The sequence below is a fragment of the Benincasa hispida genome, unplaced genomic scaffold, assembly GCF_027475165.1.
Source record: "Benincasa hispida cultivar pf3 unplaced genomic scaffold, pf3_genome.v1.1 HicScf433, whole genome shotgun sequence".
In the NCBI taxonomy this organism is placed as follows: Eukaryota; Viridiplantae; Streptophyta; class Magnoliopsida; order Cucurbitales; family Cucurbitaceae; genus Benincasa; species Benincasa hispida.
Window position 1 is genome coordinate 2,883 of NW_028326529.1, and position 21,835 is coordinate 24,717.

General features: G+C 37.2%; 3 protein-coding genes and 2 pseudogenes across 3 annotated transcripts; all 5 read left to right on the forward strand.

The window, feature by feature from the left end:
* The first annotated feature begins 225 nt into the window (after window positions 1–225).
* LOC150030220 (auxin-induced protein 15A-like) lies at window positions 226–1,046 on the forward strand. The gene has a single exon (XM_090309932.1). It carries the CDS (start codon window positions 554–556, stop codon window positions 845–847), a length of 294 nt encoding a protein of 97 aa, XP_090166058.1. The 5' UTR covers window positions 226–553; the 3' UTR covers window positions 848–1,046.
* Window positions 1,047–3,971: 2,925 nt separating this feature from the next.
* Window positions 3,972–4,574, forward strand: LOC150030221 (auxin-responsive protein SAUR24 pseudogene; annotated as a pseudogene).
* Window positions 4,575–8,109: 3,535 nt separating this feature from the next.
* On the forward strand, window positions 8,110–8,729 carry LOC150030222 (auxin-responsive protein SAUR21 pseudogene; annotated as a pseudogene).
* A 710-nt stretch (window positions 8,730–9,439) lies between these two features.
* On the forward strand, window positions 9,440–9,998 carry LOC150030223 (auxin-responsive protein SAUR21-like). Its single transcript, XM_090309931.1, has one exon. The coding sequence runs from the start codon at window positions 9,566–9,568 to the stop codon at window positions 9,896–9,898; it is 333 nt and encodes a 110-aa protein (XP_090166057.1). The 5' UTR covers window positions 9,440–9,565; the 3' UTR covers window positions 9,899–9,998.
* A 2,702-nt stretch (window positions 9,999–12,700) lies between these two features.
* Window positions 12,701–13,300, forward strand: LOC150030224 (uncharacterized). The gene has a single exon (XM_090309933.1). It carries the CDS (start codon window positions 12,701–12,703, stop codon window positions 13,298–13,300), a length of 600 nt encoding a protein of 199 aa, XP_090166059.1.
* Window positions 13,301–21,835: the final 8,535 nt, after the last annotated feature.

Sequence of the window (21,835 nt, forward strand, 5' to 3'; positions counted from 1 at the left end):
ATATATATGCTCTAACTTGAGGGGGAGTGTTATATTCCTATTGATAGGGTTTTCCATTTTTGTAAATATTTGGTTATATTTTCCTTTTCTATGCTTGCCTTCTTTGGCCACTCTTGTACACTTGTATATATTCATATCTTTGGTGAATGGAATAGAGTATTCTGATTCTCTCTCAAACCTAAGAGTTTCACAAATATAAACAACATAATATGTATGTAAGGAGGGTGTAGAAGAGAGAAATGGATTAGTTTTTGTGGGTTAAACAAAGCCATGTGAAAGGGTCCACTCAAATACCCAACCACCATACTCCAATACCCCACACTTAGCTATTCATACATGTCTATTTCATACATGTATAAACATGTATACACTTAGCTATTCATACATGGAAAAGAACCATTCATACATGTCTATTTCATCATAGCTATATAAATATAAACATCATGTGAGCCTTCAAACACCCAGCTCAATTGTGACTTCCTCTTCTAGTTGGTTCTGTGCCAATCTGATCAAAACTTCAGATTTACATAGCCTTTCATTTCATCTCAAACATATGGGGATTCGATTTCTATCTTTGGTTCCTCATGCCAAGCAAATCCTGAAGATGCAGTCAGGTTTTACCAAAAACCAGTTGGATGTTCCAAAAGGTCATGTGGTAGTTTATGTGGGAGAGATCCAAATGAAACGGTTCATTGTTCCAATATCTTACGTAAACCATCCGTCGTTCCAGCAACTGCTCAGCCACGCAGAGGAGGAATTTGGCTTCCATCATCCGCAAGGCGGCCTAACGATTCCTTGCAAAGAAGATGCCTTTACTGCACTTACTTCTAGATTGCAAGTATCTTGAAAGATGAAAAGTAAAGGGCATTCAGCTATTTTTTTCAATTTTATTTCTTCTTTTTTCTTCATTCACTTGCTTTTTGACTTGCAAGAGAATGTATAGGGACAGAGCACCCTTCCACTGGTATATGAGTGGCATTGTAAAGAAAAATTTACTTACAGAAATTGATGAAAAAAAAGTTTGTACACAAAGAATTCAGCCTGAACTTCTCTGTTGCTTCTTCTTTAGTTCACTGTAAATCCTAAGCTTTTACTCTGCCTTCCACTTTCCTTACTACCTGACTACCAAATTCGACTGCAAATTCTAAGGATGCAATCTGTTTCTACATAAAATTGTGTTTATTTATTTTATTTTATTTTTTTAAAGAAAACATAACTTTTCATCAAAATACAAAGAAATAAAAAGAAGAGATAGAAAACTTTAAAAGTACAATCTCAAGAGTACACTGAACTAGGCCAATGATTATCAGAGAAAATAAAAGCCCCCCATATCAACCAGATAATTGAAAAGAGAACAGTGTTTACAGGAGTTTTACACTTCATGCTAAAAGAATAATTAAAGAAGTTTTTTACTAGTAATTACAGGAGTTTTATACTTCATGCTAAAAAAGTAATTACAAACCTCTTTAGACTAGAGAGTTCAGACAAAAAGTATGCTAAGTACTAGTAGCATAGGTTCAAGATTGAGATCTAAAATTTATGTCGAACTTATTATAACAGTTCAAGATTGAGATCTAAAAATTATGTCAAACTTATTATAACAGTTCAGAATTTGGACAAGATATACAAGAAAGCATCTTCATAACTCATAAGTAAAAATCTTTTCAGATAAGTTCATGCAAATCTAAAATACTTCCATACCTGTAGAAAAAATGGCAACCAATTTGTATTGCTTAGCTGAATAGTAATCAATGCTGAAGTTTTTGCAATATCTTAAAAAGAGGTGATTTCATTGTCATAGCTCTATCCTTCATTCCCATTCTACTAAACTTCTTGTCCCCGGTAGATCAGGGGAATGTCGCCGAAATTGGCTGTTCTATAGAAAGACGATCACAAATGTATTTTTTTTCTTCCTTTTTCAATGCGATACTCTGGTTTGAATCAGCAAATTCAGTGAAACGACTAACGTGCTCGGACAATGTCATGTGATGAATGGAACAACTTGGCCAGAAAAATAGAAATTTGTGATACAAACAGATATAATCCACAGAATATGAGTGGAGGCGACAAAAAGTGAGTTGGAGAAGTTTTTATGAGTTAAACAAAGCGATATGAGAGGGTCCACACAACTAATACTCAACCACCAGACTCCAATACCACACTTAGCTATTGGAAAAGCATTACTCATTGGTAACAGCTTTATCTTCAGAACTCTATAAATGTAAACATCATAGGGCCCTAACAATTCCTTGTAAAGAAGACACATTTCTTAATCTCACTTCTAGACTGCAAGTATCTTGAAAGATGAAGAGGAAAGGGCAATCCATCATTTTTGACAAAAAGATTTCTGCTTTCTGACTTACAGTATGATGCTGTAGAATAAGCGTCTTCCTTCTTGTAAATGAGTGACATTGTAAAGTAACATTAACCAATAGAACTTGATAAAGAAAAATATAGATAAATTCAGCATCAACTTCTATGCAGCTTATTTTTCAGTTCACCATACTGTAGATCCTAAAATTCTACTTCCAACAAACAGAGTATCACAAAGCCACCAAGCAAAATCTCCATAATGAAATATCTTTCAATGTCCTCAGGTAACGAAATCAATAGAGGCTGACATTGAAATTATATATATATATATATTAAAGATATAAGACTTTCAGCTGCCTGCATAAGCAACCAACAGTAACTAAAAAATCAACTTAATTTTTTTATCTGCAAGCAATTTATTTTTTCAGGGAAACTTACCTTATACAATTTCTAGCCAAATTCTAGAAACAAAAACAATTTTTTGAAAACCAATCTTTTTAGTTCTTACAATTTGACTTGGTTTCTGAAAACATTGGTAACAAATGGATAACAAAACATAGAAACTTTTGGGTGGAAGTAGTGCTATAAACTTAATTTTCAAAAACAAAAAAATGAAAGACCAAATGGTTACCAAACTGGACCGACTATGACTTTTTTATGTCCATATCTGTTGTGTATGGCAGATTTTTACACTAATAAATTTTCTTCATACTGTGATTGAGGCAGCTCCCTTGCGCTAGTAGAAGGTATAAAGAGGTTTTGAAAGCAGAAGCGAATTGATAAGTTGATAAAAGGAGGTATGTTTTTCATATCAGATGTTAAATGAGCACCATTTACCAATGTTGAAATATGTCATGGAAACTAATCTCATGTGTAAGAAAACAACTACAAGAACTACAAGAATTAGCTTTATTTAGAACATCCAGTTATTTTAGGCAGGAAAGGGAGAAACTGGTAATATATCAAAGGATTTTGAACATGATTGCTACTGTATTACGTGGAAGGAAAGAATCAATTTGACTATATTGCTGGTGCTCATTGCTTGATTCTGCTATGATTGTTGATTGAGGTCCTACAATGGCTGCCACAATAAGAGGGGTTGTGATGGTCGTAGTTTTTTCCAACACCACTTTACTGAAAGCCAAAAGTATGCCACCTGCATAAAGCAGATGCAATGAAACAACTCCGTTATCCGTTTGACAAAGAATAACACACTAACATTCTTATTCAATCCAAATTCAATTGGTTCGCATTGTCCCATTTTCAGTGCAGTGCACCATGTTTTTAAGCAAAATTCAGTGTGAAAAATCTTGGACAATGACTTGTGATTAATGCAACAACTTAAGCAATGAAACTGAAATTTGTGGTGTCAACTGCAGAGATGTGGATAATGAGAGGAGAAGACATGAACAAAACCATGTGAAAGGGTCTACTCAAATACACAACCACCAGACATCAATACCCCACTTAGCCATTGGAAACACCACTATTCACCAGCGAAACTCTCCTGTCAAAAACTCTATAAATGAAACTACCAGATGGCCTTCAAACATCAAATTCAATTCAAATATATTGAAGCTCTAGTTCCTCCTCTAGTTGGTTCCGTGCCAATCCAATTCAAACTTTAAGCGTTTCTTACAGTCTTCCATCTCTAAAAGATGGGGATTCGATTGCTATCCCTGGTTCCTCATGCCAAGCAAATCCTCAAGATGCAGGTAGGCATCACCAAAAGTCAGAAGGATGTTCCAAAAGGCCATGTAGCCGTATATGTGGGAGAGATGCAAAGGAAGCGATTCGTGGTTCCAATATCATACTTGAACCATCCATCATTCCAGCAATTGCTTAGCCATGCAGAGGAAGAGTTTGGCTTCCATCATCCGCAGGGGGGTCTAACAATTCCTTGCAAAGTGGATGCCTTTATTGATCTCACTTTAAGATTGCAAGTATTTTGAAGTACAAAGAGTGAAGGGAAACCTTTCTGTTCCTAATATTATTTTTTTTCAGGATTTTCCTGATTCATTCAGCTTTTGACTCATACAAGAATTTTGTACAATGTAAAACCTTCCTGCCTGAAAATGAGTGGCGTTGTAAAGGTGCATTTACTAACAAAACAGAATCGAAATAATAGACAAATTCAGGATGAATTTCTACCTAGTTTTTTCTTTGGTTCTACTGTGATAGGTATCCAGGCTCTGGACAGCATGAAAATTTGTTGCTAGATGAATTATATATCAACAAAGTAACTGAATATTATATTGAAACGTTGAAACATCAAACATATGCAAGAGAACTGAATTGGCAAGGAATCACATGCCTTTGTGAATTTTAGCATTCATGTAAAATGACTTTGTTCAAAAAGAGAAGCAAAGCAAAGAAAGTAAAGTTGACCTCTTTCCCCCATCTCTTAATGTTCTAACTGTAAAAGATTTTTCCACAAACATTTAGTTTGGCTAAACTTTGGAGAAAAAAAAAGGAGAATATATGGATCGAAATGTTCCAATCTGCTGAGTTTTGTTGAGCTGTGATTGTTGGTCTGTATGCTTCTTCTCGACCTGTTTGAAACTGAATACTCGTCCTTTGCCCCTCATTATATCTTTGATAAATTGACCCTTTTCTCATGGAATGTGATTTTTCTAAATAAAAATTATTTCCACGATTTATTGATTATATTATCTTTATTTTGATAGAACCTGCAATGTTCTCTGTCAAGACTCAAGAGAGCTAGCATTGTTACAACCTGTAAGACAAATTTTCAGCTTCCTGCATCAGCAACCTAGATTTATAATGAACTTAAATATCGATCTATGAATAAGATTGTTTTTTTTGGTACTGTGATTGGGGCAGCCCCCATCTCAAGAAGGTATTAGTTTTGAAAAGAAAAAACGAAGGGTAGAGGTACTGGTTTCATATCAAGTAGAATTGACAGGATCTTTATACATTGGTGTTATGATCTTCCATAGCAGATGTCACATGAGCACCATTTTCCAATGTTGAAAATCTTCAAGGATGTTAGAAAAACTTTGAGGGGTAATTCAGAATATATGCGGGATGTTAGAAATTCTTTTTTAAGACATTTGATGGTAATTCAGAATATATGCGGGATATTGTGACATGTTTGTTGGTTAGTTGGAATTATGAAAGCTTATGTTTATGCCATGGAATTTCGATATTATGTATTGTTGTAGTGTTTACTTGATGCATGAATTGTGAGACTTTTCTGAAACCTAAGCATGATTTAAGACTTTGATTGTATGCTTATGCCTATGTGAGACTGATAGTGACTGTTAGCATTTTTATTGGGCTATGCACATTGCATGTTGTGAGCCTTTGAGTTCACATCTTATGCATATACGGTGTTCCCCTTATATTTATGACTATGTCTCTCTGGGGTCACTACCTATGAAAGTATGCCTTCGGGTCTGCCCCTTATGCTTATGCGTATGCTTATGCCTATGATGTGTTATGCACTTGAGTCCTGATAGAAAAGCTAACAGTTCACCTAGTGAACCCAGTAGTGGGTCACTTACTGGGTATACTTATATACTCATCATTTTCTCTCCATGTTTTTCAGGTAAAGATAAAGATAGACCCACAAATGACATGAGGGATTAGTGACCCGGTCATTGGGATGTAATATTGCTTCTGCACTTATGTTTTGTTTGGTAGAGTCTGGTTTAGGAGTCCAGCATTTTCAAACTCTTTGGTTATTTCATTTATGCATTGTTAATTTGTTTGTTTGCTCAATTTATTCTATATGTGAGTCAGGGGTACCCCGAACGATGCTTTCAGGATTTTATTGTTTGAGCTTTATTTAATGGAGTAAAAATTTTATTTCTTTTATTTAATTTTTCTTCGAGAAATTTATTGTCAAGCCTATGCATGGATCTAGTAGCATCTTAGAAGTATAATGGAAAGTTGGGTCGTTATTATTGGTGGTTGCTTTTCAGTTTTTTTATTTTCCTTTTCTTTTTTTGTAGTTTTATAGTGGCCATTGTTTCTCTGTACTTGAAGGAGGCATGTCAATCAAAGTTGTTTGAAAGGTTATCTCTATTTGGTTATATTTGTTGTTTGTATCTTTTCTTTTTCTCTCCTTTTGGGAATTTGTATCTTCTAAACTTTTATTCATTTTCATTACATCAATGACAAGTTGTTTCTTGTTTCAAAAAGTACCGATCAATTTTTGTCTATCCATGCTCAAGAAACGTTTCACTGTTGGGTCTAAGCTTTTGAGTGGTGGGAATTTGGATCTTCCTCAACTTATATTTCTGATGTTATTCATGGTTGAAGTTTGAAAACCCTCCGTAGACATCCCACGCAATTGCCTCGAGACACAATTAAAAGCTCATGCTAAGGCATGGTACTTATTGTGCACAGGATTGCTTTCCACTCATGACCGGAAAGCTATCACTTTTTGTGTAATATATCTCTAAGGAGAGGTGATTTGATGTGTGTAAGACAATTTATGCTGAACTTCATAGCTGTGCTGAGAAATCTTGAGCTTTTTCTTCCCTTAAGGTGCAAAGACCAATGTACATCTCACATCGATTGTTGGAAGAAAGATAAACACCAAAATCATTAAGAAAGACTCTACTTCCACCTGTTATAGCAGTCTGTTAAACCTCTACAAACTCAAAAGGTTGATGAGTAGTATGTTTAACATATTTACGTGAGCCTCATTAGCAACCCCACTTGGTGGAATCCATTTAGATGAGGATGTGGTGGTTGAACCATTTAGAGGAACAGCCTCATGCTTATTGGTAATACGTGCAAGGGAGGGATCAAATCTAATACTAAAACGATCTCTTCAATGAAACTTTAGCAAATCATTTTTTTTTTTTTTTCTCTTTTTCCTTACTTTTCCAGTTTGTCTTCGCCCTTCGGGTTGGAGCATGTAGAAGAAAGTGGTCAAACAGATTTTCAGAGTTGATGTGCAATTCATCAATATGATCTCCATCACTGGTGCTTCATGGTAAATGCCTAGGAGGCAATGGTGAAATAAATGTAATGGCTGTCAAAGAAAGTAGTGATATGGTTCTCATAATTCTTTCCCTCACTTGTAAATTTCATGCCCAGATGCATCTGCCAATAGAAATAGATGCAATACAACTACTACATTGGTCAAAGAAAAACAAGTAAAAATCCTATTTCAGTTGATTGGCTTTAAAATTAAAGTACTCTTATGCATATGTTTCTTTTCCTTAATTCAGTGAAAGGTATCATTTCTTGTTAAAAGAAATTAAATACTCTGATGTACCAGGCCAGGACTGAGGAGTACAAACAATGAGAAATAAGATGTCAAGTGATCTATAATTTGACATGTCTACAGTTGGGGCGTTCTTTGACCTGGACTTGTAAGTCCAATTAACTTGTGGTGTTCTTCTTTTACCTAGACACTGAGTCCAATGGTGTAACCAGTGGCGCTTTCGTGGAAAGCTAATCACATGGACGTTCTTTTCTTCCATGTTCAACGTGACCCATTCTGTCAATAAGCATTTAATTTAGAGGAAAAAGCTTGGAGTCTGTACGCATTCAATTCAGATTGAAAAGCTTGGACAATGATCTGACTTTTGATACTCGAACAACTTAGCCAATTAAAATGAAAATTTGTGGTGCAAACTGAAGAGAATGTGGAGGGTGAGAGAAGGAATTAGATGCGACTTTTCCAAGTAGAACAAAACCATGTGAATGGGCTTACTCAAATACCTTACCATCAGACTTCAATACCCCACTTGCCCATGTGAACACCATCACACCAGTATTATAACCCTTCATTCAGAAACTCTATAAATATGAACATCAAATAAGCCTACAGACACCAAATTCAACTCAGTTCAAGTATTGGTTTCTCTTCTAGTTGGTTCTGTAGCAATCAGATCAAAGCTTTAAGCCTTTCTAACAGTCTTTCATCTTGGGCAAATGGGGATTCGATTGCTATCCTTGGTTCCTCATGCCAAGCAAATTCTAAAGATGCAGCCAAGTTTCACTAAAAGTCAGTTGGATGTGCCAAAAGGCCATGTGGCTGTTTACGTTGGAGAGATCCAAAGGAAGCGGTTCGTGGTTCCGATATCTTACTTAAACCATCCATCATTCCAACAACTACTCAGCCATGCAGAGGAAGAGTTTGGCTTCCATCATCCTCAGGGGGGTATAACAATTCCTTGCAAGGAGGATGCCTTCATTGATCTCACTTCTAGATTGCAAGCATCTTGAAGGATGCAGAAGAAAGGGCAATAGCCAATATGCCATTTTTGACAGATTTTCTTGTTTTGTTTTTTTTTTTTAACTCATTTACTTTTTGACACATGCTAGTGTGTTGTAGAGTGGGATACCTTCCTACCTGTAAATGAGTTGCATTGTAAAGGTACGGTAACCAACAGGAGTAATGAAAATAGATCAATTCAGCATCAATTTCTATATATCTTAGTTTTTGGTGATCTGTGATTGCTTATCTGAGCTTTTGGGGAAAAAGAAAAATTAAACAGATCTATACAAAATTTGTAAATAGCCGAGCTAAAAAATATATCAAACTTTAATTTTTCACTCGTTGAAAAATATATAAAACCTGCATTACTTCAATGAAAAGTTTCATATATCTTGTTGAAAAAGAAAATATAAAACTTTAATTTTAATTGCCGACAAATGTAACCATGTCAGTAAAATCAAACGGGATTTTGACACAATAAGGTGTTTGGGCACTATTCAAAGAAAAGGGCAGTTTTAATATCATAAGTTTATCTAACTTCCTAGTTCCTTCACACTGGTTGACAGCTGGTTCCAAACTACTACAGTTCGCAAAGAAAAACATGTATTCATTCTTACTAAAATGATCTGTCTTGCAATCTTATTGATGCTCCATGATTCTTGGATTATAGTTCAATGGACTTGGTACCTCTCGTCCCTATCCAACCAGGGCATTAGCAACAAATTTTCTAGCAGTGAAAGCAAATCTCACTGATATCATGTTATTTCTTCTTCTATGTAGTGCATTTTTCGTTTCAAGAAAGAGAGGAGAAAGATCTCTTATGAGTCGGGCAAATCCTAAGTAGTCTTGACAGATTCCCCAACACTAGTCTTAATGTAGGCCACTGGAAAAGCACTAGCCACCTGCGAAACTATTTTCTTTAAGACTATATATATGGACATCAAGTTAGTTTCAACAACTCCAGATTAAACTCAAAACACATTCATTTTTGTTCTCTTCAATTTGGTTCCTCACCAATCAAATTCAAACGTTTAACAAGCTAGTTTAATAATGGGGATTTATTTGCCATTCTGGATTTTTCATGTCAAGAAATTCCTACGAGTTCATTCAGATTTCCCCAAAAATCAGCTATATGTTCCAATAGGTCATGTACCTGTTTATGTGGGAGAGATGCAAAGGAAACGGTTTGTGGTTCCAATATCATACTTGAATCATCCTTCTTTCCAACAGCTGCTAAAACATGCTGAGGAAGAGTTTGGATTTCATCATCCTCAAGGTAGACTAACACTTCCTTGCAGCGAGGATGCCTTTCTTGATCTCACTTCTAGATTAATCGAGCCAAGTTTTGACTTTTCTTTTTCTTGTTTCTTGACTCATTTTTGAACTTATACTAAAATAGTAAACTGTTGTAAGGAATTCAAGAACAATTCCTTCCAGAATGTTAATGAACGACACTGAAATTCTGAAACTGTAACCAATGTATAATCAAAAGAAATGCAGCTATTTCTCTTATAATATTGTTGTTTATTTACTCTATTGTGAAATTTTATATTGTACTTATTGTATTATTTGATGTATTTTATTCTTTCCTTATTTGTAATTATTTTATTCTTTCATTATTTGTAACTATTTTACTCTTTTCTTAATTGTAATTGAGTATTTCTTCTATTTAAGAAACTATTTCCTCCTAGGATTAATTGAGAAAAAAACAATGTTTTTTAGCATGGTATCAGAGCAACAAAATTTTTGAAACCCTAAAAACCCAAAAAAACCCTTTTTTTTTTCTTTTGGAAACCCTAAAAAAAAAACCAGCCTTCGTCGTCGCAATTTCGCAATTTGCCGCCGACCGTGTCTGCTCCACCAACCACCATTTCCGCTGTTGACCGGTTGCCGCTGTCCGTCAGCTATAGTTTTCCTAGTTGTTGGTTCGTTTAAGCTTCTATATTGCCTTTTTTTTTAGATCTACTGATTTTGTATTTTAGGTTTCCTTTTATTTTTCAACGATATGTCAGACAAGAAGGTACCCATCACTCGAGTTTGCGACAATCGTGGCTATTCTATTGGGATTGGTGTCCTAATTCTCCTGGAGTCTCGTTGTTTGTATTATACACATTGTTTAATGAATAAAATAATTATTATTTCATTATGGCATTTATTCATATCCAATAAACAAAGCTCTTTAATTATCTTATATGAACTTAAGCATGTATCTGCGATATACAAGTGGATCATGACTTAAGTGATAACCTAAAAAGGTTTGTAGTATAAGGATTAAGATGGGATATTTGATCCTAGTGACACTACGGATACGGCCCGCTTTGTAGAGGTTTGCAAGTGTTGTAAACTATTACAGATGGTAGATCTTGACCATTCATGTGGAGACGTGCGAACGGGGGTGTCCTATACAAAGAGTTTGTATAAGACCGGACTACGAGATGACTAGACTCTTTATATAACACCGTTGATACTAGAGACTTACATCTCATCTAAACGACCATAGGTGACACGACCTCAATCCTGAGTGTTTTGGGAACTTCTGCCTTTGAGGGCAGTCCTTTGATTAGTATGGGTGAGAGTGACCAGATTGCCAACTCAACATGCATACCTTTTTGGGGACTTGTCTGATCTGGGAGCTGGAAACTCAATTCACAAGATGGAATTCACTCTTTTCCCAAAGCAGGGATAAGTAGAGAGATTGCTCCCTTAAGGGTTGATTCTAGGGCCTGAACATAGTTGCCACAGCTTTTCTTTAGAAGAGAGGACTCAGTCATAGTAGGACTATGGCTTATGTTCATTAGAGGGATCAATGGTACTTAAGAAGTTAGATGTAACTACAGGGGCATAACAGTTATTAGCCAAGCTGTACTTACGAGCGATCTATGAAGGGTTATCACACTACTGATTGGTTAACATGGACACATAATATATCTGTGGTAAGGAGAGTTCAGTTGTCGGTCTTTAGTGGAACAAGTTATCAGATGGTGGATCCCATGACTAAAGAGTTTAGTCAGTTATTCACGTACGATTGGAGCTTCGAGCTACAGGTTCATAAGGTCCTCTTGGTAGCTCAATGGATCCAGTTGAGGATCAGTTCTTGGTGTTGATTTGAAATGTTCAAATTGACAATAGATTTTTTTTTATTATATATGATATGATCGGTATGATGTATGAGATACATCTAGTGGAGAATTAATGTAAATGAGATTTACATTAAGTACCATGGAATAGAAAAAGAGTTATGGTTTATATGTTTTATGAGATCAAATATTAAAACTATAGGTTATAAATATAATATGATAAGTTGGTTATCATTTATATTTATAATAATATTAATTATTGGATAATTAATTCTTTTTCTCTAATAACCAATTGAGTGAGAGGTTATTGGTAGTTTCAGGGTAACCGTGAGATAAAAGAAAAATTGTTTTCCTAATTTTAGTAATGTTGAAATTTGAGAATTTGTGAATTCTCTCTCGAAAAATTAATCTCACGGAAGTTGTCAAGTAAATAGGATTTACTCAGCGACAGCTTGACAAAGGTAAACGATCGCTTAGCTTTTGCTAGACGATCACTTAACTTTTGCTAAACGATTGGGCATTGACCTATACAATAGGTTCAGTCTTCTCCCACTTGCTCAATCGTTTACACGATTGTTGTTTCCTCTATCTTCTGCCTCAATCCAAGTCCACACAGAGCCCACCCTCCGGATTCTCACACTGAGAATACCAATGTAGCCTTCTTGGTGGTGTCATACTCAGCTCGACATCGTCGAGGTTCTGTGGAGGCCGTTCGTGCTGTTGGGGTGTTTGTGACCTAGACGATCGCTGAGTTCGAGTACGCGGTGTTTGTGCTATGTAGTGGTCGTGTTGGAAGAGCATTCGAGGTTGCTGTGTTCGAGCATTCGTGATCAAGGAGCATGGAGATGAGTCTACAAATGTGTGTAAAGTTTCTCTTTGATCATTTGTATTATCATGCTATAATTTTTGTAATGAATGCATAACCATATGTTTTTGTTTATGACTGTAATTTTAATGTTCATACATGATTGTAATTTGGAATGATCTTTCTGTTGCTCATGGAAATCCTTGTGATCGATTTCCTTCACATTCAACTGGTCCCACTGTCCAAATAACTACCATTCGACTCAATGGGGATAATTTTCTTCGTTGGTCCCAAAGTGTTCGGATGTATATCTGTGGAAAAGGGAAGATTGGTTACATCACAGGAGAAAAAACCATTCCTAGTCCAGATGTCCCTTCATTCGTCGGATGGGACACTGAAAACTCCATGGTTATGACTTGGCTTGTCAATTCCATGGTCGAAGACATTGGTTGTAACTACATGTGTTACTCTACTGCCAAGGAATTATGGGATAGTATAACTCAGATGTATTCTGATTTGGGCAACCAGTCACAAGTATTTGAGTTGAACTTAAAATCGGGTGATATACGTCAAGGAACTAGCTTCGTTACACATTACTTTCACTCGTTAAAAAGAATTTGGCAAGACCTTGATCTCTTTGATACGTATGAGTGGAAGTCTACAGAGGACCAAAAGCACTATAGGAAAACTGTTGAAGATGGTCGTATTTACAAATTCCTTACCGGCCTCAATGTTGAGTTCGATGAAGTTAGAGGTAGTATACTTGGAAAAACTACTCTTCCAACTATTTATGATGTTTTTTCTAAAGTTCGTAGGGAAGAAAGCCGCAGAAATGTTATGATTTGCAAAAAACCTATTGACTCAGTTGAATGCTCTGCGTTGGTGACTGAAATATTGCAATGAAGGCTTCTAATCAATCCAATAAACCACATGAAAAGCCTCGTGTCTAGTGAGACCATTTCAATAAACCTCGACATACATGTGAAACTTGTTGGAAACTTCATGGAAAACTTGCGAATTAGAAAAGTTCTAAGTAACATGCCTCTAATGCTAATGTTGTTGACTCCAACCCTTTAATAAAGAGCAAATTGATCAAATTCTGCTATGACCAATTCATCATCTAGTAATCCTAGTGTTTCCTTGGCACAATCAGGTTCTTTCCTCCAACTCTCTCTTGTCTTAATTCATCTCCATGGATTATAGACTCTGGAGCTTTGGATCATATGACCCGTTCCTCTTGTTTATTTGAATCATATTCTCTTATGTATTGCAACAAAAAAAAATTCGCATTGTCGATGGCAGCTTCACCTCTATTGTAGGAAAAGAAACTATTCCTTTGACTACAAAACTTATATTACGGTATGTCCTTCATGTTCCAAAATTAGCTTGTAACTTGTTGTTTGTTAGTGTTGGAATTGGTGTCCTAATTCTCCCGGAGTCTCGTTGTTTTGTAAAGATACACATTGTTTAATGAATAAAATAAGTGTTATTTAATTTTGGCATTTACTCATATCCAATAAACAAAGCTCCTTGGTTATCTTATGTGAACTTAAGCATGTATATGTGATATACAAGTGGATCATGTCTTAAGTGATAACCTAAATAGGTCTGTAGTATAAGAATTAAGGTGGGATACTTGATCCTGGTGACACTATGGATACAGCCCACTTTGTAGAGGTTTGCAAATGTTGTAAACTACTACAGATGGTAGATCCTGACCATTCATGTGGAGACATGCGAGCGGGAGTGTACTATAGAAAGAGTTTATATAAGACCTGGACCACGAGATGACTAGACTCTTTATATAACGCTGTTGATACTAAAGACTTACATCTCATCTAAACAACCATAGATAACATGATCTCAATCCTGAGTGTTTTGGGAACTCCTGCCTTTGAGAGCGGTCATTTGATTAGTATGGGTTAGAATGGCCAGATTGTCAACTCAACATGCCTACCTTTTTGGGGACTTGTCTGATTTGGGAGTTGGGAACTCAATCCACAAGATGGAATTCATTCCTTTCCCAAAGCAAGGGTAAGTAGAGAGATTACTCTCTTAAGGGCTGATTCTAGGGCTTGAACATAATGGCCACAACTTCTCTTTGGAAGAGAAGACTCAGTCATAGTAGGACTATGACTTATGTTCATTAAAGAGATCAGCAGTACTTAAGGAGACAAATGTAACTACGGAGGCATAACGGTTATTGGCCCAGCTGTACTTACAAGCGATCTGTGAAAGGTTGTCGCACTACTGATTGGTTAAGATGGACACATAATATATCTGTGGTAAGAAGAGTTCAGCTGTCGGTCTTTAGTGAAGTGCCTGGCAGTTAACGGATGGTGGATCCCGTGACTAAAGAGTTTAGTCAGTTATTCACGTACTATTGAAACTTCGAGCTAGAAGTCCATAAGGTCCCCTTGGTAGCTCAATGGATTTAGTTGAGGATTAGTTCTTAGTGTTGATTTGAAATGTTCAAATTGACAAGAGGTATTTTGATTATATATGATATAATCGGTATGATGTATGAGATACATCTATTAGAGGATTGATGTAAATGAGATTTACATTAAGTACCATGGAATAGAAAAAGAACTATGGTTTATATATTTCATGAGATGAAATATTAAAACTATAGGTTATAAATATAGTATGATAAGTTGGTTATCAATTATATTTATAATAATATTAATTATTGGATAATTAATTATTTTTCTTTGAATAACCAAGTAAGTGGGTAGTTATTGCATTCATGGTAACCGTGAGTTTAAAAGGAAAGTGATTTTCCTATTTTGAAAAAAAAAAAAGAATTTTTACAAAAGATTGAAAAAGTTTTGAGTTTTCTCTCTCTCGCAAAAGAAACTCATGGAGTCGTCAAGTAAATACGACTTTACTAAACGACGGCTGGGCGAGCTAAACGATCGCATAGTTTTGCTAGACGATCGTTTACCCTAAGTAAAAGATCATGTAGTATCTGTAGGCGACAGATCGAGCTAAACGATCGCATAGCTTTTGCGAAACGATCAGTTAGCTTTATCTAAACGATTGGGCATCGACCTATACGATAGGTCTTCATTATCTCCCACTTGCCCAGTTGTGTACATGATCTGTGTTTCCTCCTCTGTCTGCCTCATATCAAGTCCAAACAAAGCCCACCCTCTAGATTCTCACACTGAGAATACCAAGCTAGCCTTATTGGTGGTGTCAGACTCAACTCGACACCGTCGAGGTTTTCTGGAGGCCGTTCGTGGTGCTGTGGAGGCCGTTCATGTTGTGGAGGAGTTCGTGACCGAGGCGATCGTTAAGGACGAGCGCAAAGTGTCCATGCGGTGTTCGTGAGGTGTTACGGTCGTACAGATCAAGCATTCGAGGTTGCTATTGTTCGAGCGTTCGCGCAACGGAGCGTGGAGACGCATCTTTAAATGTTTGTAGGGTTTCTCTCTTTGTTCATTTGAGTTTTCATGCTGTAATTTCTACATTTTATTTGTATAACCGCTTGTTTGAAGTCGACTGTAAATGTTATGTTCATTTATGATTGTGATTTGGAATAATCTTGTTCCGCTGCTCAAGGAAATCTCAGATTCGATTTCCTTTAATTGGTATCAGAGTTAGGTTCTCTGATATTCCAAATTACAGATCTGAATTGAACGCATTTTTCAGTCGCAGTGGGTTTCTGCATTTGTGGTTAACCGTTTTCTGCATTTGTGGATGAATATGATGAACGTTTCAGGTTTAAATTGCCTTTTTGTTAAAGCTTTCGTTATTACAAAGCATTAATTGTAAGGGCCCCTATGTTTTTGGGCGAAATTAACATCGCAATCGAGTCTGTAATTCAAGATGTTTGAGTTCGTCGGGTCATTCGTGATGAAGCTTCGACACATGACGATGCAGTTCTCAACGAAGAAGAAGACCGAGCGTTGGTCGGATCGTGTAGCTTCAAGTAAACGGTCGTTGGGATTTAACTAAGTGATCGTTTAGATTTTTTTTCCTAGACGATCATGTAGTATTTTCTAAATGATTGTTTAGCTAATGTTAAGCGATGGGGTAAATTGTTTACCATATCGTGTGGTGTTGGTTGTGCGATCACATAGGCGCTGGAGGTAGGCGATCGTAGTAGGAGCATGCGATGCTCGTCGTTTAGTAGAAGGCGCGCGCTAGACAATCGTGTAGTTAGCAAGCTTCATCGCTTAGTTACTACCTATGCGAGTGTGCGCATGCGATACGGAGGCGCTAGCTAAGCGATTGCTTAGGCGATGGTGCTTCGCGGCATCGTAGTCACTTAGACGATCGCGGAAGGCGGGCGTTTTGCGGAGCGCGCTAAGCGATCGTGTACTTCAGGCTTCATCGCTTAATAAAGGTACACGATCGTATAGTAACAGCTAAACGATCGTTTGGATTTTTTATGTGATCATGTAGTCAATGCTAAACGAACGTTTAGCTTTGGAGCGCTAGTAAGCGATTAAGAAAAGAGTTCGTTTTATCGTGTAAACGATTGCGGGGTGCTTAATACATGATGACTGGTTGGAGAAGCGATGCTTTGCCCGAGCGGGTCAAGACTCGGTTCGCCTGTTTGAACCATATACTCTTTGTCTCTGTAATAGTTGGTTTTTCTTGTGTGTTTTAAGGCAATTTTACCCGGTTCATTAACTTTTATTGCTTATACATGTGATGTTTGGTTCTTATATACCAAAGTGTTTGTCATATAGTTAAAAACCCACCTTAGGTTGTGCAATTAATCATGCATCATGTATTATAAATGTTATAATCGAGCATGAAGAAATTACTTGAAAGCATGCGCATGCATCATGAAATATAAGAGTTATATTTTGCATGCATTAAGCATTATCATGCATCATCCTTTTATTATAAATGTTATAGTCTAAGGGTGAATGGAAGCATGTTTTGCTTGTTTCATTGCGGTTTTGTATAAGTATTATATAAAAGAAGTAGCAATGAATGGACATTGCATTGAGCATGACACTTAGGCCGTTTATAATCGTTATGAATGCGTTGCATGTGTTAGCTTAGCATTGTGGTTGTTTCCGTTTATAAGTGTTATAAAGGAAATTAGACCTAAAATCAATAATTCAGAGTTGCATGCAAACTTAAGGTGAAATCAAGTTTTTAAAAGGGTTTTAAAATTGGATTGAGATAGACCTAAGTTCAAGTGGTTCTAAAGAGTTTAGTAACCTAGATTAATCTTTTAAAATCGGTTTAATAGGATTAAATTGGTTGAATAAAAGATTATATTTGTTGTAAACCTATCTATAAGGGACCTTTTGTCTAAGGCGGGTTCTGGTAGGCTGGGGTTCTTAAGTTGACGAAAAAGTACCACCCCAACCTGGGAACCTACCTGGAAAGGTGAATTAGATATATTTTCAACAAGCATGCGACGTTTTGGTCAAAGATTTCGTTAAAGCGTTTAATGGATGATGATCAAAAGTTGTTCAACTATCCAAGGTAAATGTTACTCTTGGGCAAACCTAAAAGTCACTTAGTTAAAATCCTTAGCCATGTTTTTTCTAGGTAAGCTAAACCCTAGGTTATAAAATACTCAGTGGGAGGAAGAGGCATATCAGATATGTCTATGATTCCACTCACGTTTCTCCCTGTATGTTCATACCGTGAGATTCATGCTTATCCTTGTGGTGCCCAGGATGCATCCCTCTTCGGATTGTGTTTGCATGAGTCAATATCAAAGTGGACGGAGAGAGTATTTATAGTAAGTGGGTGAAGCGTGTGTGTTAACACGTCCTATGGCCTCTGTCATTGTTTCACACCGTGAGATCATTCTGTACGCCCTCGTGTCGCCTTCGGAGCGTCCCCCTTCAGATGGGTTTTGTACAATTGGTCAATATCAAGGTGAACTCCAGAAATGGATAGGGTCGCTTTAGATTTTATCCCAATCGGATTTTCCCTTTCGGATTGACCTTTTGGGACGGACCTCTAGGGCTTAAAATGGCGGGTCACACTTACAGGAGATTGTTAATAAGTTAATGATCTCTTGGCCAAATCAATGATAGCTAGTCGTTATAGGAGCAAGAGTTGTTCTGGTATTAATGACTGGTTGAGAACTTCTCAATTCAGAGGAGGGATAACTGACCTCTCTTCGGCGGCTTTTGTCCCAAACTTTTGAAGCGTCATTACGAAACTAGATGCCACACGGGGTTCATGTTAGTTTTGCTAAAACCTTATTGGATGTTGTTTTGTTTTACAATGAGTATTTGCTTAAAATCTAACGTAGGTCAATGTGTTTTTTCCTTTCAGCAACTCGTTAGTATTTCCGTTTAAAGCTTTTAAAAAAAAATGATCGATTATTTACAGTGGAAAGAATCATGTGAACGAATTTCGTGGCAAACGACCTTCATCTCACTACTCTCCAAAAGAGGAGACAAGACAGTAAATATGATTTATTGGTCTTGGAGATGTGTCTGGTAGAGAATGATGATTTTGCCTGGATCCTAGATTTAGGTGCTGCCAATCATGTCAATTCCTCTTACCAAGGATTCAGTTCCTGGCAAACGTTGTCACAAGGAGAGATGACTCTTCGAGTCGATACTGATGAGGTTGTTTCAGCTGTTGTTTTAGGCAGACTGAAGTTATTTGTTGACAAGAAACGTCATCTGTTACTGGATAATGTTTTTGTAGTTCCTCATATTAAGAGGAACTTAATCTCGGTTTCTTGTCTCATTGAACAAGGCTATACCGTCTCCTTTTCTGATAATAAAATGTTTATTTTCAAGCATGAAATGGAGATTGGTTATGGTTCAATGGAAAATAACTTATATATTCTACGGCCATTAGTCATACAAGCCTTGTTTAATATTGAAATGTTCAGTACGACAACAAAAGCTAAAAGACCAAAGGTTTCTCCAAAGAAAAATGACCATCTTTGGCATCTAAGGTTAGGTCACATTAACCTCAATAAGATTGAGAAGTTGGTGAAAAGTGGACTTCTAAAAAGTTTAGAAGAAAATTCCTTGCCGGTATGTGAATCATGCCTCGAAGGCAAGATGACCAAACGACCTTTTACTGGAAAAGGTTATAGAGCCAAGGAAGCCTTGGAGCTTGTATATTCAGACCTCTGTAGTCCGATGAATGTTAGAGCTCGAGGTGGGTATGAATATTTCATCTCTTTCAAAGATGATTATTCAAGGTTTAGGTATCTCTTCCTAATGCAACGTAAGTCTGAAGTCCTTGACAAGTTCAAGGAGTATAAGCCTGAAATTGAAAACTTGTTAGGTAAGAAGATAAAAACACTACGATCTGATCGTGGTGGAGAGTATATGGACCTCTAATTCCAGAACTATATGATAGAACATGGGATTGCATTCCAACTCCTGGCCCCCGGTACACCTCAGCAGAATGGTATATCAAAAAGGAGAAACAGAACCTTGTTGGACATGGTTCGGTCTAGGATGAGTTATGCTCATCTTCCAGACTCGTTTTGGGGTAAGGTAGTGCAGACTACATGTTATATCCTGAACAACATTCCCTCAAAAAGTGTTTCTAAAACATCTTTTGAGTTATGGAGAGGTCGTAAAGGTAGTTTACGCAACTTCAGGATTTGGGGCTGTCCGACACATGTACTAGCGACTAACCCAAAGAAATTGGAACCGCGTTCGAAGGTTTGTCTCTTTGTAGGCTACCCCAAGGAAACAAGAGGAGGATACTTCTATGATCCAAGTGAGAACAAAGTGTTTGTTTCCATTAATGCTATCTTCTTGGAAGAAGATCACATGAGGGATCATAAGCCATGAAGTAAGCTCGTTTTACGTGAGAACTCAAGTGAGACTGCGACTGCTGAGGGTTCAACAAAAGTTGTTGAATAGATCGACAGATCAACAAGAGTTGTTGAGGTCGGGACGTCTAGTCAACAAGCTCAGTTGAGACTACCTCGATGTAGTGAGAGGGTTATGAACCCACCGGATTGCTACATGAGTTTGACTGAAGCCTAAAATGTCATTACGAATGACGGGTTTGAGGATCCTTTGTCTTTTAAGAAAGCAATGGAGGATGTTGACAAAGATGAATGGGTTAAGACCATGAACCAGGAAATGGAGTCTATGTACTTCAATAAAGTCTAGGAGCTTGTTGATCCACTTGATGGGGTAAGACCTATTGGGTGTAAGTGGATCTTTAAGCGAAAGAGAGGTGTAGATGGAAAGGTGCAAACCTTTAAGGCTAGACTCGTGACAAAGTGTTATACCCAGGTTGAGGGAGTTGACTATGAGGAAACTTTCTCACTTGTTGTCATGCTGAAGTCTATCAGGATTCCTGTCCATAGCCATATTTTATGATTATAACATATAGAAAATGGACATCAAGGCTGCCTTTCTTAATGGTAATCTTGAGAAGAACATCTATATGACTCAACCAGAGGGGTTCGTAGTTCTAGATCAAGAGCAAAGAGTTTGCAAGCTTAATAGGTCCATTTATGGGCTGAAACAAGCATCTAGATCTTGGAACATCAGATTTGACACTGATGTCAAGTTGTCTGGCTTTGATCAAAGCATTGATGAGCCTTGTGTTTACAAGAAGATCATCTACTGCTCAATAGCTTTCCTAGTACTGTATATGGATGATATCATATTCATTGGGAATGATGTAGGGTATCTAACTAAAATTAAGAAATGGCTAGTTGCCCAGTTCCAAGATTTGGGTGAGGCACAGTATGTTCTAGGGATCCAGATTATTCGAGATCGCAAGAACAAACAGTTAGTCCTGTCTCAGGCATTGTACATTGATCAAATGTTGATCAGGTACAGGATGCAAGATTCCAAGAGGGGTTTATTACCCTTCAGGCATGGAATTATTTTGTCTAAGGATCAATTTCCTAAGACACCTCAAGAAGTTGAGGAGATGAGACGGATTCCCTATGCTTCTGTTGTAGGAAGCTTGATGTATGCAATGTTGTATACCAGTAGGGATTGCCAGTCAGTATCAGTCCAATCTAGGATTTGAGCACTAGACGGCGATCAAGACGATCCTCAAGTATCTTCGGAGAATAAGTGACTACATGCTTGTGTATGGAGATAAGGATTTGATCCTTACAGGATACACAGACTCTTGACTTTCAGACCGATAGAGATTCTCGCAAATCGACATCGAGGTCAGTGTTTTCTCTGAATAGATGGGCTGTAGTCTGGCGAAGCATCAAGCAAGGATGCATCGTGGACTCTACCATGGAAGCCGAATACATAGCGGCTTGTGAAGCAGCTAAGAAGGCTGTTTGGCTTAGAAAGTTCCTTTCAGATTTGGAAGTTGTTCCAAATATGGATTTTCCTATCACTCTTTATTATGATAACAGCGGGGCTGTGGCAAATTCGAAAGAACCTCGGAGTCATCGTCGGGGTAAGCACATAGAACGAAAATATCACCTGATATCACCTGACCAGGGAGATTGTGCATCACGGTGATGTGATAGTCACGAAGATCGCA

Bases quoted from the DNA above. Each gene is read 5' to 3' on its own strand.
- LOC150030220 (XM_090309932.1), top strand. From the start codon at position 554: ATGGGGATTCGATTTCTATCTTTGGTTCCTCATGCCAAGCAAATCCTG.
- LOC150030223 (XM_090309931.1), top strand. From the start codon at position 9,566: ATGGGGATTTATTTGCCATTCTGGATTTTTCATGTCAAGAAATTCCTA.
- LOC150030224 (XM_090309933.1), top strand. From the start codon at position 12,701: ATGTATATCTGTGGAAAAGGGAAGATTGGTTACATCACAGGAGAAAAA.